The sequence below is a fragment of the Toxorhynchites rutilus genome, chromosome 2 (genome assembly GCF_029784135.1).
Source record: "Toxorhynchites rutilus septentrionalis strain SRP chromosome 2, ASM2978413v1, whole genome shotgun sequence".
Lineage (NCBI taxonomy): Eukaryota > Metazoa > Arthropoda > Insecta > Diptera > Culicidae > Toxorhynchites > Toxorhynchites rutilus.
In genome coordinates this window covers 245,474,348-245,494,423 of record NC_073745.1, presented here as the reverse complement: position 1 = coordinate 245,494,423, position 20,076 = coordinate 245,474,348, and the positions used below count along the sequence as shown (strand labels likewise).

Sequence of the window (20,076 nt, the reverse complement as noted above, 5' to 3'; positions counted from 1 at the left end):
ACGTGTGGATTGCTGCCTGACCAATAACGTATATTTTGCTTATTGACGAAGCCATTCAGCCAGAAATGAGCCTCATCGCTGAAGATGATTTTTCGATGAAAATCCGGATCATTTTCAAGTTGTTGCTCAGCCCAATTCACGAACATACGACGCTTCTGGTGGTCAAGCGGCTTCAGTTCTTGCGTCAATTTGATCTTGTAAGGATGTAGGTCAAGATGTTTTCGCAAAATTCGCCACAACGACGAGATTCCCAAAGCTTGAGAACGACGTGTGAGAGAACCATTTGGGTTTTCCTCAATTGATGCGCTAGCAGCAGCAATATTCTTGACACTACGGGCACTTCTGTGTCTCACTGGCACGAGAACATTTTGTACTGTGCCTGTGAATTCATTTTTCCCACTAGACGCTCAATTATTGATCTGGCAGGACGATTATGACGACCATAAATTGGACGTAGCGCACCTAAAGTTGGGCCATTGACTCTGAATTTCGGTAGTAAATTTTAATAATCTCGATTCGTTGTTGGATCGTATATCTTTCCATTATGAAATGGCAAACCTTACTGAAGAGAAATGTCAAGAGAGCGGGAAAAATATGACGTCGTTTGCTGTCCCTATCGGTCTACTTTTGTAACGTCCCTATTGAAATACCCGTAGTTATGTTTTTTCGCTGTACTAGAAATATTGCTCCTAGAGGCGAATGAACTGAAAAGCTTAAACCCTCTTAAAGCCAAAAAAGAAGAAGAAAAAGAATAAATATTCTTTTGATTTTTGTGTTTTTTGGGTTAACGGGCCGTAGCAACCAATTTTTTCAACCTATTCCTCATGTAAGGATTATGTTCTTTGAAGTTGGAGTCGATTCGTTGCCTAGTTTCCACGGCCTTATGAAGGGTTAAAGAGACTTGTCACTGGACTTGGATTTTGTACCAAAATGGGCATCAAAAATGCACCTGGTCGAAGGAAAATAGACCTTCATCTGCTGCGAAGCCTGGATTTCATCTGGAGAAGGTTCTTTTGTGCATTTGGTGGGAGCTTCATCCTCAAGGTGATACGATCAATGCTAACAAATATTGCAATCAACTGGATCAATTGAAAGCCAACATAGAATGGTCAGGGCGGACGAACAAACGAGGCATTGCTTTCGATCACGACACCGTGAGACCGCACCGTTTTCAGGCAGAATGAGCACTTTTCAAATAAAAAATCATTAATGAAATTTAACTTCTTCGTATCAAACTGGTATTCAATGTGAGTGGGAAACTTAGTTTTCTTCATGTGGTATAATAATCTCATACAAAAATTTCATCTGAAGATAATTTGATATTATAATGATAAGTTTAGTGGGCAACTAATCTCGTATCCAGATGTCGACACCGTACCGTTGCTATCGCGAATACGTTTCATTCCGTTTCCACCGTGGAGTGTATTCGTATTTAGTGCATTCGAGTATTTTTTCTGAATTTTCATTTGTATATATATATATATATATATATATATATATATATATATATATATATATATATATATATATATATATATATATATATTGGCAATGGATTTATGGAAGAAATTTCATCATCGAATTTCAAAAACCGACCATGCACATTTTGTTTATTGGCCCAAAAAATGATCTGTGCAAAGTTTCAGCTCAATCGTACATGATTTAGGGGTGCCTTAAAGCGCTCAAAGTTTTGATTTTTGACGTAAAACTACGTCTTTCAGGAAGGGTGCTAAATCAGAAAATAGGTCACATTTTTATGAAATAAAGTTAACGTTAATAACTATTTTCACTGTTAACGAATTCTCATGATTTGCATACCAATCGAATCGGAAATTCTCTAAGATTTGTTTGATATGCTATACATTACAATTCGCTACTCTCTAAATGGTTTAAATTCATAAAAACTGGAAGAACTTCCTTTTTCTGGCGATTTGTGTGCCAACCCTACCCGTATTTCGAATGCTTATAACTCGAAAATTTCTTAACAGTTCGGAAAGTTGTTTGCATCAATTGATAGGAAATATTTCTACGCGTCTATCACAATTAATAAAATGTTATTTTTCATGAGATGAACAATTGAATAACTGTAAAATACGCTATCTAAACGCCCTAACTGCCAAGTTGGCCCGGTTTTCCCAACATAGACTTCAAAATCGGTGTACCTGTGGAAATCCGCTTTGCAAATGTACATGCAAGTCGGGGGTATTTTCTCCCACTGAGATGTGTTTCCCTAACACGGACTTCTAAATTAATGTGTCTGGGGGAATCCGCTTTGCAAATACATGCAAGTCGGGGGTATTATTTGGTGTTGAGTACTATTGTACTCGCTTGTTGCTGTGCAGACCGGAATGTTTCCCTAAAATAAACTGACCAGACGTCCCGCGTTACGCGGGACAGTCCCGCATTTCAACAAAATGTTTCGCGTAGGATTACGTCCCGCATTTGGCAAAAGGAACGAAAATGTCCCGCGATATCAATATATTTCAGTATTACAATTTGATCATGTTGATTTTCTTAACACTTTCGTCGCCCCGTCACCCAGATATGGGTGACACTTTCCTCGTTAAAATTGGATAGGATTTTTAGACAGAATTTAATAGAATAGGCACCTAAATGTAACTATAGAATATGTAGAAAAATAATAAAATTAAAATCACAATATTATAAAGTTTATACAATACTTTTTATTAATTTATAGTATGGATGGTTTGTACTGCAGTTTTTTGCAAAACCCATATCCTATGAATTTGGCATGTGTTATTGTTATCAATTCGTCTTCAATTGAACACAAACATTGCTAGAGCATGTAAAAGTTAGTTACAAACTAAGTTTGATCTTTATTTAATAATTTATTCGCAAGTTGAGCCCTGCACGAAACTCAAAAACGTCGCGTTGGGCGACGAACGTGTTAAATGGATGAACCTCAAAATAAAACTTTTATTTGTCAGACTGTTCAAGAGCGCTTCCAATGCATTCAACGATTAATACGTTGAGCTGGTTTCATCGCACCGACAGTGGACTTTTTGTTTAGAGAGTGTCAACAGGGAACGACAGCAACAAAATCGGAAAATTGATTTTTATAAAGATTTATAATGATTTTTTATAAAAGTCCCCTATTGATCCGCAGGGATCAACGTGAGTAAAACGAAAAGTTCATCTTTGGTCCTCTAGCTCGGTCAGGGCTAGACGTGTTAAATAAGCCGGAGAAGTATCGCAAATGAAGCAAATGTGGGCCGGAACCTCAATCATGGCTGATGAAAAGATGTATGTCGACATGTTCTTTTACCTTTCCGTGGCTTTGGTTGTCAGCTATCTCTCCATTCTCGGCATTCGCTTAAAAGTTTTCTATAGGCCGTAGCTGGGGTATGTTGGGAAGGACAATGTTTATATCCAACCGATCCATTCTCCAGTGATCTTTTGGCATAATGGACTGATCCCCGTTTCGGCATAAAGACCACATCACCTTCGCAAGTTTCGGCAAGCACTTCGTACTCGTTCCCCGTTCACCATATGACTCGAAAGAAGAGCTGCTTGGACATTCCCTTCTCGTCTGTCAGAGAAGGACCTTCTTCGAGAACTTGATGTGGATGATATATTCGACGTCATCGCTTACCTGGGGAACGTAAAGTACCCGGTCCCCGGCTATTCGTTGAATTCTAGCATCAAGCACGTCTTGTCTTCCATTATGAGGACGAAAAGAAGTTTTTCACTTCTTTCGCCGAAAAGAAGTATTTCACCAGCACTTGAAGCTACTCCTTCTGGGTGATTGCCTGCTGCTCAGATACTGCCAGTCTCGTCTGACGCTTCCGCATAAAAATGTCCATTTTGGCCAGATTCTCCTTCACCGTTTGGCCGGTTGTTTCGATCTCTCGGCTTAAGGTGCAACAGGAAGAGGATGTTGTAAATACCAGATCGGCTATGTCTGGCGGACACAAAGTGTCTCAGGATGTCCAACTCCTTTGCTGTGTGGTGAAACTGATAGTATGAAAAAATCATGAAGTTGCTTGACAGTGCTGCTGCTGCTTATCAACAGCCTTGAATAATTTTTGTTGTAGGCTTAATGAACGTAATATTTAAGGAAAATTTGATCCATTAAATTATTTTTTGTAGTTTTTTTTCATTGCCATCCGAAAATAGGCCATTTTTTTAATGCATACTTCTTGTTCATGGATGGCACTAACGTTCCAGTGGAACTTTTGCCTTCTCAACGTAGCATTACTTGCGTCATTTTTATTAGTAATACTTTGTTGAGATTTCTATGCCGAATAACACGCCTTAAATGTACTCTGGAGTGGCAAGCTCTAGAATACGCGTGGCCACAGTGCAAGCCGGAAGAATTTTCTTTGACAAAAAATCCCCCGGCCAGAGCGGGAATCGAACCCGAACCCCCGGCATGATAGTGTGGGACGCTAACCACTCGGCCACGGGAGCACATTTTTTAATGCATACGTTAACACTAAATTGGATGAAAAATGGATTGAAATTTTCGAGCATTCCATTCGGTAATTTGAAGAAATTGTTGAATTTGAATCGTGCTTGACAGGCTTTAATCCTCTAACCACCGAAAAATCACAACTCAATGACGATACTTAGAAAGAAATAATACAGATCAGGTTTAATGGCAAGGACTGGTCACTTTACCCTAAAACGTACTTTTAAACTGAGAAGCCTGGGAAAATCATCATTTCAGATACTAGAGGCGAATGAACTTTCGCGGTTCGAGAACTACGTAAACGTGACATGTGCAATAATTTCAGCGAGAAATGTAAAATACAATGATCGTTTGACAATTCTTCCGTTCACATATTTTGCTAGTCCTAGGCATCATATCAAACGTAAAATGGCGTTCATCAAATTTATTTGTAACGAAGAACATAATCTATTAAAAAAATTTCGATGCATTCTAAAATAATATTCGAAGTGGTGAACAAGTGGATTGCATAATATAATTGCGTAGTTTTACGTCGAAAATATGCGGTCGTGTTCTAGATACAACCCCTAACATGTTTTTTTTGGTCCTCGAAAATCTTCCAAAGGGGGAGTAAAGGAAATTTGGAAAATCGAAATTTTTTTTTCGATGCCAAGTGACTTATAATGCATGAAACGTCGAGATCTGGTGTCATCTCGAAAAAAAAAATTTGGTCAAAAATTGACCTTTTGGGACTTAGCCTAGAGAGACGATGAAAGTATGGAAAAAAATTTATCGAATTTAAAGAACCGACCGTGTACATTTTGTTTATTGGCCCAAATAAAATGACCTGTGCAAATTTTCAGCTCAATCGGACATGATTCAGGGGTGCCTCAAAGCACTCAAAATTTTGATTTTTTGGCCACTCAGGTTAAGTCGATTTTAGGCCAAAATTTTTTTTTCGAGATAACACCTCTCGACGTTTTATGCATTTTCAAGTCATCTGGCATCGAGAAAAAAAAAATCGATTTTCTAAATTTCCTTTACTCCCACCTTGGAAGATTTCCGAGGATGAAGAATCAAAACTTTGAGAGCTTTGAGGCACCTCTAAATTATATCCGATTGAGCAAAATGTACATGGTCGGTTCTTAAAATTCGATAATTTTTTTTTTCATACCTTCATTGTCTCTCAGGCTAAGCCCCAAAAGGTCGATTTTCAGCCAAAAATTTTTTTTCGAGATGACACCAGATTTCGTCGTTTCATGCATTTCTAGGTCATTTGGCATCGAGTAAAAAAATTCGATTTTCCAAATTTCCTTTACTCCCTCCTTGGAAGTTTTTCGAGGATGAAAAAATCAAAACTTTGAGCGCTGTCCGATTGAGCTGAAACTTTGCACAGGTAATTTTTTGAGCCAATAAACAAAATGGATTTCTGTCTGTCTGTCTGTCTCATTCTTATGCGCTCTGAAACTACTCAACCGATCGACATGAAAATTGGTATGTTGGGGTTTTTGGGATCGGGGAAGGTTCTTACGATAGTTTGTGACCCCTCTCTCCTCTCTAAGGGAGGGCTGCCATATAAATGAAACACAAATTTCTGTATTACTCGAGAATTAATGAAGCAAACGAAACCAAACTTGGCATGTGGAGGTTTTAGCGTGCAATAAATGTTTCTATGGTGGTTAGACAGTTCTCCCCCTCTCTAAGGAGGGTGGGCTGTTATACAAAGGAAACATAAATGTATGCATAACTCAAGAACTAATCAAGCAAACAGAACCAAATATGGCATATGGAGGTTTTAAGAGGCAAGAAACGTTTCTAAGGTGGTTTGACACTCCTCCCCCTCTCTACAGGGGGGTGGGCTGAATAACTCGAGAACTAATCAAGCAAAAGGAGTCATACTTGGCATATAGAGGTTTTAGAGATCGATAAACGTTTCTATGATGGTCCAACACTTCTCCCCCTTTCTAAGGGGAGGCGGCTGCCATACGAATGAAACACAAATTTCTGCATAACGCGAGAACTAATCAAGCGAATCGAACCAAATTTGGCATGTGGAGGTTTTAGGGGGCACGAAACGTTTCTACGGTGGTTAGATACTCTTTCCCTTCTTTCTAAGTGGAAACTCAATGAAGAGTTCTGCGATTGGACCCATGAACGAGCGCATAGTAAGAAAACGTGGATGTGATAACGAAAAATTTCTGTTCAGGTCAGCTAGTGAGATAATAAATCTATCCTAAATAACAGATATCGTGCATTCATTTCGCATAAAAGAAGAACTTATGGAACAGCCTAATTTTTTTTGGCTTGCGTGTTTCGTTTTCAAGCCTGAACTATTTGGTCAGCCTATGGATGACAGATTATATCAGAGTGTAAGAGTGTTCCAATATCCTCAAAGAACGGAGTTGACGTATGGTTTTGTCTCTCTATTGAATTCTGCACTGTAAATTAAAGGTGTATTCTAGTGTAGAGGTATGATTTTTGGAGGTTTTACGATCTCTAAACAAAAAAGAACAAATAATATTTTTAATATCCATTATTGTTTTATTCGTAATTAAAAATAATTCAAGCATGCATAGAGGGGAGGGTTCAAAAAACCAGTGATCTGACGTACACGATTTACAAATTTTGCGACAGAGTCGACAACGAAAAAATTCATAACAATAGTCTTCTTCCTCTTTTTGACTCTAAGAGGGTTTAAACTTTTTCAGCTCATTCGCCGCTAAATAACAGTAGTCTTTTTGAGAAACAAAGTGGATCATTAATGTTGTACAGTTAATCATAGTTGACATTATCAAATCTTATTCACACTTTTCTTGCTTGTACAGTGAGAAGTTTATTTATCTATAAACCGGAATTATTGCGACAGTCTGCGAGGATGAACCTGTTTATATTCGATAGAGTATCGAGACACTCGATTACGGGTTTTAAACATTAATCCAGGTTCAGCTTAAGTGATTGGTAATTAGTATCATTTGATACGCCTAATATAACTCGAGCACACATTTTTTCATTACTAAGCGGCTTTTTCCGCTTCAGCGGTGTGAGCTGGCAGGAAACTGAAACTGAGCAAGAATAATAACGGAATCATGGGCAAACATCATTGCTAAGTGGCGGCATCTTTGCCGCCTCATTTGAGCGTTAACAGTTCCTCTCATTTCTCATGTCTCGGTAGAAATATCAACACTTGAATGAGAAGCCGGTTTCTTCGATCAACACTTGCTTTCAACACTCAATACTAGTTTACTTGTGAATATTGATTTGACGACTGAGTGTATATCGATCTTGTGGTAAGATAACATGTTGTCATTTTTCAAGTTCGCGGAAGTTTCTGGCACGGATGCTGTAAGCGTACATAGGTTATTAAAGTTACTGTCACTGAAAAATTACTGTTAAAAATGTTGTTGTATTGTTAAGTTACTGAAAAATTCGATGAAATTTAGCAACAGATCGCACTAAGAACAAACTATGTGACGGTTTGAAATCATTTTAAAATGTACCATTTGAAATTCCATTAGCGAAGCATTACTAACTCAACGAAACGAAACCCAATTCAACAACATATCAGCAGGAAAAGTGTTGTTTTCCACCGTGACAACGCGAGACCACACACTACCTTAGCTACGCGTCAAAAATTGAAGGACTTTGATGGGAACTTTTCATGCGTTCACTATACAACCCAGTGATGATGAATAAATTTAGAATTGTTATACGTTTCAACGTATTCCCGAAAACCTCCACTGAGAAACAGTCGCATGCGCGAAACTGTTTTCATTTTTTGTGATTAACGTTACCGCCAAACGTGACAAGAATAAATGAACAGTGCTTACAGTGAACATTAAACACATTCCGATTACCAAAACACTAAATTATAATCGTTTTTCTTTCCACGTTTTTCACATCGAAGGTCGCTCGGTGGACAGCGCACACCAATGCCGCGATACACCCTCCAGGTTGTGCAAAACCCGATACAACACCACCGCACCAATGTACGGAGTCAGTCTCACTTCCGGTCAGCCCGTAACGATTGTGCAGAAATTCCCCGATCTTCTGCAGCAGGTCGTGTTTGAGGTGTGCGAGTAAGTATCCTAAACGAATTCTTGTTTTTTCATGGGGTCGCTTCATTAGCACCGATATCAAATAATCGCAGCCGCTTTAGGGGGCTGAGGAGCTAAGCAGAAAATTTCTCTACCGTGCCATTTAGTGGTTTCACTTTCGGTTTAACGCGAGAGAACGGCCATAAATATTATTGCCGACGGTGGGCCACTCACTTTCGATGCCTTGTTTTGATGTCATCGTCGCGCGGATTCATTGTATCATTTGCACCGTGTTTTCTCCATCTCATTTCTCCAACACGAAAAGCAGTTCAATTGTTGTACCCAGAGATGCCAACCTTCCTGATTTTTCAGGATTTCCCAGACTTTTTGGCACGCTCCCTGATATCCCGACAAACACTCAATTTTCCCTGATTTTTATAAAATGAACCTGATTTTTTATTTTTTGCTAAATCAGAAAAAAAATCCACATAAATATACTGGGAGTTTTGCTGGTTGTTTAGGAGAACTGTCATAATAGTCTACATTAAAAAGGAAGGAAGGAAGGTCTTGTATTATAGAGACTTTAAACTTTTGCAGTTCATTTGTCTCTAGCCTTGAGAAAGGCCCTTTGAAAACTCTACTCTACTCTATTAGTCTACTCCAGCGCTACCACCTCCGCCCTCTTGCCTTGAGAAAGGCACTCGATCCCTCGCCGTCCAGCTCGTCCAGCAACGATTAAAAAGCATTCCGGTCCGCGCTTATATAATGCTTACTATCTGTTCGCATTTTCGAAAGTACAGTATTTAATGACTTCTGAGTCACCCTGTACTTCAGTAGAGCTGTCGCATGTCAAAATGCAAACAAAAACAGAAATTTCTCTCTCGATAGCAATTCGGCCATAGTTCTGTGCGCATAGTATCTAAGGAATTTATCGTGAAATTTAGTTTATTCAATCTGATATGTTGGACAAATCACCAGTTTGGACTACTGTTCACATATTCTAGGAGAGGTGAACAGATATTTTGTTTAATCTCAGCGATTAATTAGCATTGTAATTACTTTGATGTTTGGGGGCAAAGTGGTCATAGGTGAATAACAACTTACAATGTTCCGTTTACTAAAGCTTATATACCGCATCACATTCTGCTCTTGAAGAAGATCCTTTTGTGGCTTTGACCCTGGATAAATATGCCACTCCAACTAAACCAAGCCTCATTATGCGGAACGTTATGTGTTTCTTACTACGATTTTGTATGCATGAGAAAATTCAAATTTAGACTATAGGTGAAAAGACCAAGTTTATTTCATACATGTACCTACTATATCAAATATGATTGGACAAATTTGGACGAAAAAACGCATAAATCTATCCCATTTAGCTTGATATGTGCGAGTGACCACTTTTCCTCCAAGCAAAAAATAAGTTCGATTTTTCACCTTTTTTTCTAATGATGAAAGGAGTACTATTTTGAATTTTTATAGTAAGAGCTGTTTGCTATCTTTAAGAACAATGAGTTGAACTATAATATTCTTCGAGAAACGAGAATTGGATCGGTGTGTGGACGCTGGAAATGGACATATTCCTTAGGGTGACCACTATGCCCCCACTTCCCCTACAGTAAAATAAAAACGATACAGGTTTCATTACATTTTCGCAGCAAATAACATCCAAGTATAACATCTTTTTTTTATTAAACTATAATTATTATTAAAAAGTGTTTTATTTCTTGAATAATATATATTAATTTGTTTGTAAAGCAAGAAGTTGCAAGAATGATCCGTGAGGCACGAGAAATGAATTAGCAGGTTCACTACATATGTTTAAAATTTCCATTCATGTGCATCAGTTGAAACATGGTTACGTAAATTACGACTTGTGCGTTTCATCTATGCGTCGATTTTTTTTAAAGCAAATCGTGGCGGGTGATGAAAACGGGTCACTTGAAACAATCCGACTGACCCGGTCTTCTCCTGAAAAAAAAAATGATCTGGTTCAGGTTGTATTGGAGAGGAATTCTGTATTGTGAGCTTCTACCAAGCAACCAGTCGATACATTCCCACAAATACAAATTAGCTTTCATAATTAATTAATGTTTAGAATTGTTAGGCTACCTGAAAGATTTCAGAACTACCTGAATTGATTGCAAAACAACACTGTGCATATAAAATTAAAAAATAATAATTTTGTTTTCTCAAAAATGGGTACGAACTTTCCGGACAACCCAATATGAGCTGTCCTGATTTTCCCTGATTATTTTTTCCATTCTCCCTGATTTTTATAAAAAAAATACAAAAAAATAGTTGGCAACCCTGGTTGTAACCCCTTTAACTAATGAATGTCCGTTCTTGTAGCCAATTCAGTGATTGGCCATTGTTTTATTGGCAATTCGTTCCTAAAGTTTTCTTAATTTTTAACATATTTTTAACAAATGTGTTGTTTGCGTATTAATTATGTCAAAGGAAATAGACAGATATTTGAATGATTGTAATCTTCCCTGTTTTTTACAACTTCTTTGCAAAAAAAAAGTTACACTGCGATGAAATCAAAACACTAATTCGTTTTTCCTTCCAGATCGTCCGAGTGTGATGTGGTCCGAGGCGAGTGCACCCAAACCTATGTCCCATATCTCTTTCTGGTGATTCCGCTGGGGCCGGTAACCCTGACAGGCCAAGATTATGTTCTCGTCGAGAGTGGATGCGTGTGTAAGCCCAAGTACGCAACGGAGAAACCGCGCGAATCCGGAGGGAATTTTATACCATGAATGGACCTGCTGCTGCCGGTCGCCTGACCTGCCCCATAGATGTATTATTCGGAGTGAATGGAGCCTCTGAACGTGCAAGTTGGAATAGTGATGTTGTCGTTGTGATGCGCCTCCGCAATCTGTTCATCCTGACCCTACATCAAGCAAAAAGATAAACCAACAGTTCGCGAAAGCGATGGCCTCAAGTCTTAAATTCTTACCCTTAAACTATCTATCATTAATTAGACTGCATAAACACCCACGACACTTTTTGTAAATATTTTCCATCTACATTTTTCTCAATGTAAGAAAAATTGTGCTATTATTTAGACTATCTTTCATTTTTCTCGTCATATTCACGTTCGCAATAGTGAATAAAGTCGAATGGTAATGTATTTGAGAACATGTACTTTCTATTATATACAAATTGTATATGTGAGACATGAAAATAAATTATTTATTTTTAATAATCTACCGTAAATAACTGTTTTTTTTTATTAGAATTGAATCTCCCTTCCATTTACTCGATTTTGTCGTTTATTGGACCTTTGCGAGAACAATATACTAATAGGTCATATGTCGCAATTTGTTTCCTTATATCAATGCACACATTGCACTGAGTATTTAACGAGAGGCATCTACCGTGCATCGCCATTCAACAAGCATCAAATACGCGTCTAACAGATGCACACAGTTGCAACGATAAAAAATTAAACATCGCGAGAGTGACATTTATGAAAAATCGTTTCTCGACTCTCGGTCAATACCGTCAACAAAGCTAGAAACTTGTTGCATCAGAACAGATCCGATGCGCACGAGAGCAAATACGAATGGCAACTAAAAGTATCGAAGGTGTGCTATTCACATGTACAGGAAATGAACAAGTTCTGAGTTTCGCGCAACGAAAACAAGCAGCACACACAAAGTCAAACACTGGCTAGAAGCGACCTATAATCATTTGCACTCTTCTCTTTTTTCCATTCTTTGTGTGGACACCGACTGGACAACATCGTTGCTGGACGGGCTGGAGGGATCGAGTGCCTTTCTCAAGGCAAGAGGGCGGAGGTGGTAGCGCTGGAGTAGAATAGCGTAGAGTTTTCAAATGGCCTTTCTCAAGGCTAGAGACGAATGAACTGCAAAAGTTTAAAGTTTCTATAATACAATACCTTCCTTCCTTCCTTCTTTTTTCGCCTGCTTTGCCATGGCTCGGATGGTTGTGTTAAGGGGGTATTCTAGTGTAGAGACACGAATTTCGGACGTTTTTTCGAACTCCGTAAAAATAAAACAAAGAATATTTTTACTATCCATTATATCATTATTCGTTTATCTATCTTTCAACAATAAAACAAAAATAGGACGGAAAAAAAATATTCATAATTAGAATAGTTACATGCTGGTGAAGAGAGGGTGTTCAAAAAAAAGTTGTGCCATGGCGTACACGATTCCAGTCCTTCTGGTTATCTGAAACAAAAAAATCGAACAGATTCTGAATCAGTAAAGATGTCGCTATGGCATGAACCTCGGACAAGTCAAAAACATGGGTTTTAACAAAATGGCGGCCGTTTGAAAACAAAAATGCAGTTTAAAACGTTTTTTTTTTGCGTTTACCGATTTTTTAAAAATAGTAAAATTAAAAAGTTATAATTTTTTATTGGTTCATGCGATAGAGAGATGTATGCAGATTATTTTCATATAAATTTGACATAAATCGGTTCAGTAGAACTTGAGATATCGTGTACGCCAGTTAGAAAAAAACTAGTTCCGAGAGAAACGCGTTTGAAGTTCATTGTGATGGCCGTAACAGGTTAGATACCACATCACTAAGATGGCTCTAACTAGGTAAATAATAGGATTTTCGATAAGTCCTTTCTAGAGTATATTCTTGAATGCCTAAACTACAGAAATATGGTAAAAAAAAAAATTCGATTTTTTCAGATTTCTAGACTAGAATACCCCCTTAATTGCAATGTCAGATGCCGTTCAAGTGAAATATTCGGTAGCGTTCATAGCCCGCGTTTATTATCATGTGTTATACTGTCAACCACCGGTGATTGACGCAGGCAGAGCGAAAACTCGGTGTCAGTCACCGGTGACTGACGTGATAGTCAACGTGTTAATTCAAATATAGTTTAGGACCTAGGTTTTATCTTACAAATTTGGTGTAGAAATGCTTCTGGAAGAGATACGGCGTAAATTCCACGGGTTAGTGCTTGTATTCTGAAATTCAATATTTTTATACTTTTATCTCAATTTTCTCTTTTTATCAATCCGTACTCACGATAGCTAGGTTTTAGGTATAATACCTAGTACTGCACAGCAGAGTATTGATTCAGTTATCGTATCCTGGCCGTTCCAGCGTTACATGACGTTTCTCCGTAGCTACGTAACTTCGTTGACAGCTAACGTTACGTCGTTGCGCGAGACGTTGCTCAGAGATGCCAGGTTTGAGGACATGTCATCATTTTGAAGACATTCGACTTACTGTGAAGACTTTTTGAAGGCATTTCAAAATGATAGCCTACGTGGGTTTTCGAGAGATATTATTTCCATGAAATTACAACTATTGGTCAAAAATATCGTCAGAAGAAGTAGGGTATTCGTTCGCTTTTCTATCCGTGTCACTTGTTTACTTTTTTTTAAGTAATCAACGGAAACTTCTGTCTCGAGGTCATTCACTTGCTTTTTCGAACTTTTCAAAGCAGAAAATACACAAGCATATAGAATTAATTCAACAATAAAGAGACTTTTACTTCAAATTCTGGATAACTTCAAGCGGTCTGATTACATATTCACCTCTATTCTGTATTTTGATCGATTCGAAATAATTCGAATGACTAGATTAAATTCCATTATGTATTCCGTTCGAGTTGTTTTTGCATTTCGTTCGATCTGTTTCTCTTAGAACAATAAGGGGGCAAAAACGTTCGAAATAGGTGAAGCGAAATTATAGCTCAAACGAAACGACGATTTCGAACGAAATGGAAATCCGTCGGAATACAGAATAGGGCTGATTGTCTCTGGAAGATATTAGTTGATTTGCGCTTGAGAATTCGAATGATTGTGACATTGTATTTCTATCATTTTGAGCCTATACTATACAATAGATTAACCTAGATCCTTCAAATGACCGCTTCAGAGTAAGGTAAGTTGAATGAAATGTGCTATATAACAATGCCGAATAAGAATAAACCTTTAGAGGCGAATGAACTTCAAAGTTTAAAGCCTCTTAAAACAAAGAAAGAAAGAAAGAAGAATAAACCTTGAATAAGCTATCAAACTTTATTCAAAGGTGAGTTATGAATTTTAGTTTCCTCCGATTTTCGTTTGAAGACATTTTTTCGTACCATGTGAAGACATTTGAAAAAATTACCTGGCATTCCTGGCGTTGCTGCTTTGAGGGGTCTCGTCGTAACATTTTTTTTTTAATTCTTTATTTGAGAGGTTTTCAGCCTCCTGGGCTGGATCGCCTCTTTATCGACGGCATTGCCGCAAGGTTCCGTTGGGAACAGATTGCACATAAAATTATCACATAAATATCGGACGTAAAAATTAAACGCATATAAATCCTTTTGCGAAACATAACTTAACGAGGAACTAGCTGTTTGCTTCTTGGACCAGATGGCAAGGATGTCCTCGACCCATGGCTCCAGGCCAGTGGAGAGGAAGCCGTGCCGTTGAAAATGCCGAAGTGTTCTTGTTCCCCTTCATCGTGGAGGGGAAGGAACAAGGATCTTCTTGTCTGATCCATTGTTCAGACGCTAGATCTTAAAAAATAGTTCGGCATCTTTTAGGTAGCAGACAAGCGCTGCTACTCTTGCTGGATCGTCCCTCAAGATGTCTCTTACACACCTGCTGATTCCATGAAGGTTTCGAAGATCATCAAATTTCGGGCAACCACACAAGAAGTGCTCGACGGAGTTGTGGATTTGACAGAGGTCGCAGAGTAGATGGAAAGGTTCTCTATTGAATCCGTGTGAGACCGAGCAGTGACCGGTCCTCAGTCTGGACAGGATTCGTTGTTCTCTCATTCCTTTAACATCGTCATACCTGGCAATCGTGCCCTTGACTTTTCTGAGGAACTGCCCCCTCTCTGCGAACAACCTTTCGGTCCAAAAGGTGCGGAAAGAGTTGGTGATCCACAACTTCACATTGTCAAGCGGCACATCCCGAGTGAAGAACGGTCTGGTGTGACCGATTTCGGCAAACCGGTCGGCCGCTTCATTTCCTGCGATGCCGTTGTGTCCGGGGACCCACATGAGCACAGTGTCGGGCAATATGTACTTCCTGATGGCCTGTACCCATGGATGTTTGGACCTGGTCGCACCGATGGCATCAATGGCGCTTGTCGAATCGGAGGCGACCAACAACGGCTTGGAAGATAGTAGTTGCCTCGAAGATGCCGGCCACTTCGGCCGAGAAGACCTGGCAGATGTCCGCGAGTTTCTTGCTGGAAATCAGACTATTATTATTATTGCTTACTCCAAATACAACTCCCGATGGTCCTTTTGAGCCGTCCGAGTATCTGATCTCGGATCTCGTGAAGACGGTATTTTTCTGATATGATGGTCGAAAAGTTGTCCCTAATACCGTTCTCGACGAGAACAGTTGGGAACCTCCAGTCGTTCGCACCAAACCAGGATTGTTTTGCCACCGGGGGGAGGTTGGAATGCGCCACCCGCTGCAGAATCGTGTTGCTAAGGGCGGTCAGGTGGATCTCCCCTCTACCGCTGGTTATCGACATGAAACTGGCAGCCCTGACTACGATCGCCGAGCATGTGATTAGATCTAAAGTAGGTTCTCCAATTTCAGCGCAGATAGAGGCAGCTTGTGTTGATGGCAGGAGACCGGAGACAGTCCGTAGTGCTTTGTTGTAGATCGGTGCCAGAGATTTTGGGAGCTTGTCTCCAGCCAAACACGTCAGTTCAAGGCCATAGGTGAGGCGGCTGCTGATGATGGCTTTGGCCACCCGTAGCCGGATATTTCTGTATTGCTCCGGTGCGGTTTGGAAATGGTTTTCAACAGATTCAACCGGGTGGCACAGCTCTTCTTAACATTCTCGAAATGGCTGATGAAGCTAAGTTTGTGGTCAACAAACACTCCAAGGATCTTTAGCGGGAGTTTCAATCGGGCAGCCGTCGGGTGCGGACGTATTTTCTGTTGCTCCGCGTATAGTTTCGTTCGTGTGTTGAGGAACTGGATGTGCGCGTTTTGTGCTCGGTGTTTTTAGTTTCTCATATTCGGAATGTGCCAACATTTTTAATTTCTGCTCTAGTTGTTTTAAAATTAGTGTTTTTTTGTTGAATTTCCTGAATAAAAACGGAAATGATTGGAAAAAAGTGAAACCCAATCTGTCGGATGAGGCCATTTTATTTTTCACATGTGGCGATGAACGCTGTCGTTTTCGTTTGGTTCCTAATCGTCGCGCGTTCGATTTGGTGTATGTGAGAGAGTCGATAGGCACAGGGTGGAAGTGACTTAATCGGCAGGATTGGTGAACATGAACACATAAGAGAGATAGGTGAAAGAGCTAGATGAATATGTTTTTTTGCGAGAATAGCGTGTTTCGTTCCTACTGCTGTGACTGAAATAACGGGAATATGAAAAGGAACCAACGGAATATGAAAAGGAACCGTTGTGGAAATATCATCATGTATATTGGAGGAATTGCAAGAATGATGAGTTGCCAGCAACCCAAGCTAAGTTATCCTCATTCACATTAATTTACCATTTTAAAAGTAATTTTTTTAAATGAATTTATTCTTAATTTCTTTAATTCCTTTATTCTTTTATTCTATTGTTCATTTTCGTCGTGGCGATTGAAGTTCAATTAACGGCACGCTCGGCGATTAAAGGAATATATTGCCAGTCCGATTATATTTGGATCGGTTACCTTCTCAGGTTTCTAACATATAATTACCGATTAGAGTTCTTTACAAAGTACGCCCGTTGAATATCGGAATATATCGCCGATCTTATCTATTTTAGATGAGTTCTTTCGGTTACTTTCTCAGGTTTTCAAAAATAACTCTTCACCGTAGTAATTAGATTTCTATATAGATGCATGATGGGACATATCGCCGGGACGAATGTTTCTAGAGGAGTTTCTTCGGTTACCTTATCAGGTTTCCTAAAGTTAACTCTCCGCATTCGCGATTGGATTTCGATAAAAATATGTGCGATAAATAATAAAATATACAGATGGACTAATAAATGTTGCAGGTTTTTCCTTTTCAGGCTACCTGAAGATAATCTACGCGACAATGACACATGAGATAGTGGAGGCGATCTGGCGTAGTGGTAACATCCATGCCTCTCACGCTAAAAGGTCACGAGTTCAATTCTCTCTCCCGATATTCTTCCAAAAATGGAAGTAAAAAGTGACGAACCAGCCAAATGAGTTGAAAATCACTATAATACAGACAAAAAAAAACACATGAGATTTTCAGATTTTCGTTTCATCGAGTGGTCGATAGTTCGCGTTTACATAATCACATCACTTACCACAGTGAATCCTGATTTTTAGCTCTCCCTACTAACAACTATCCCTTCCTTGATAAACGCTAGGGAACCACGCTATAGAGGCGACCCTTCTGGCCTTTGGGCGGCGAATATCATACTAACATTCCTTCGCTTCCCCTGGTGACTGTAAGGACGTGGCCGGCGTCGTTATTGACCATTTAAAGCTAGAATCACCAAAAATTGCACAACGAGAATGATTTGCTAGTCCCAAGCGTCATTCTGTGTGTTCTTTGTGCAATTTGGTTGGTTCAGGTCAATCACGGAGAGCAACTACGAAGTGTACAGTCTACCCAAGCTCAAGCTCAAGCTCAAGCAACAAACACTCCAAGGATCTTTAGCGTTTTTCGGCGGGGAATGTTGTTTTTGTATAGCTGGACCCTGGAGTTGGGTTGCAAATCATCATATGGCCGCTGGCCGCTCTTCTGCGCTGCCGGTAGCTGCCTGTATCCTGATGCGTGGAATCCTATGGATGTCACCCACTGCCATCAGAAGAATGTCGTCCGCGTAGACAAACACGAAAACTCCCCCAGGTAGGTCCTGGAACAGGCTATTCATGGCGACGAGAAAGAGGGTGACGGCAAGAACAGAACCTTGAGGTACTCCTGTTTCCTCGTGGAAAGCTCGGGAACTGATGTTACCGATTTTGATTTCAAAGGTTCGGCGTGTAGCGAAGTTCTTGATGAAGTGCAGTAATGTCCCGTCAACGCCTCAATCTGCCAGAGTTTTCAGCACTAACGGGATCCATGTTCTGTTGTATGCCTTTTCCAGGTCCAGTGCTACCATCTCCATGTGCTGACGGTTCTTGTTGGCTTCGGCTATCACGTCTCCGAGGGTTGCAAAGTAGTTGTTGGTGCCCATACCTGGTCGGAAAGCGAACTGTCGATAGTCCAATTTTCTATTTTCGGTTAGAAAAGTGACCAGGCATAGTCTTTCACGTTGTTGCTGCTTTGACCGACCTTCGGTATAGGTATTACTAGGCTGTGTCTCCAACCCTCGGGAAATTTGTGTGTATTCCACAGGTCGTTAAAGATGCTGAGAAGGGTGGACTGTCCGAGCTGAGTAACAGCTCGGTTAGTTTTACTACAGATGTCGAAAATCACCGAAATCACAGAAACGAAAGATCACGAAAAACATGCAACAATGCATGGACTACATATTAACCAATATTACGGAACCGATCGGATTTGACAAATCGCAATTCGAACGAAATAAACTTTTGCATTCTGCATTTCAAGGTTGTAATATTTATACAATCCGATAGGATTTGACTCGATCAGATTAAGGGGGATAGACACGAATTTCGGACGTTTGTTCGAGTTGGAGGGCTACGAGCACCGAAAAAGTAAAACAAAGAATATTTTTACCATCCATTATATCACTATTTGTTATATCAATAAAACAAAAATAAACGGAAAAATATATATCCATAATTAGAAGCTGATCGAGTGAGGGGGTTCAAAAAAAAGTTGTGCCATGGCGTACAAGATTCCACTTCTGGTTCTCTGAAACAAACAAATCGAACAGATTCTGAATCAGTAAAGATGCCACTATCGTATGAACCTCGGACAAGTCAAAAATATGTTTTTGGATAAAATGGCGGAAATTTGAAGGAAAAAAATGCTGTTAAATTTTTTTTAAGTTTCTTGATTTTTTTAAAATAGTAAAGTTACGAAATTACGTGAAGTTGTGGATCACCAACTCTTTCCGTACCTTTCGGACTGGAAGGTGCTTCGCAAAGAGAGCCAGTTCTTCAGAAAAGACAAGGGCACGATTGTCAGGTTCGATGATGTTAAAGGAATGAGAGAACAACGAATGATGTCCAGACAGAGGACCGGTCACTGCTCGGTCTCACACGGATTCAATAGAGAACCTTTCCATCTACTCTGCGACCTCTGTCAAATCCACAACTCCGTCGAGCACTTCTTGTGTGGTTGCCCGAAATTTGATGATCTGCGAAACCATCATGAAATCAGCGGGAGTGTAAGAGACATCTTGAGGAAGGATTCAGCAAGAGTCGGCCTGATTCTGCGTGGCGTGTGAGGTGAGATGACAATTGTCACTTATGTCACGCGATTCCACCAGGCGTATGGCGTGAGAAATCTCACTTGAATGAACTCTCACCGTATCCCTGCTTTCAAATATACGTGACGATTGTCACATGAACTGGGAATTCTAGGTGACAATCGTCGATATGTCTTGAGGTGTCGACAGCACACAAAAACAAATGAATAATGGAAGAGGAATAATAAGTGTCTTTTTGGGTCATATAGAATCGATAGTAATGGTATTGTATGTATCAATAAATTCAACTCACAGTGCGAAAGACAAATTGCAAGTAGTTTGATTTTTTTTGTGAAAGCGGTAGTGAATC

The 20,076-nt window shown here is 39.6% G+C and overlaps 1 protein-coding gene across 1 annotated transcript in view; it reads left to right on the top strand.

Annotated features, from left to right (window-relative positions):
* Nucleotides 1-11,656, top strand: part of LOC129770760 (uncharacterized) — a 39,313-nt gene extending 27,657 nt beyond the window's left edge. Inside the window, exons 3-4 of the mRNA XM_055773811.1 lie at nucleotides 8,316-8,487; nucleotides 11,018-11,656. Coding sequence (XP_055629786.1) covers nucleotides 8,316-8,487; nucleotides 11,018-11,207 — 362 coding nt within the window. The 3' untranslated portion in view covers nucleotides 11,208-11,656. The remainder of the gene's footprint in view (nucleotides 1-8,315; nucleotides 8,488-11,017) is intronic.
* The last annotated feature ends 8,420 nt before the right edge of the window (nucleotides 11,657-20,076 follow it).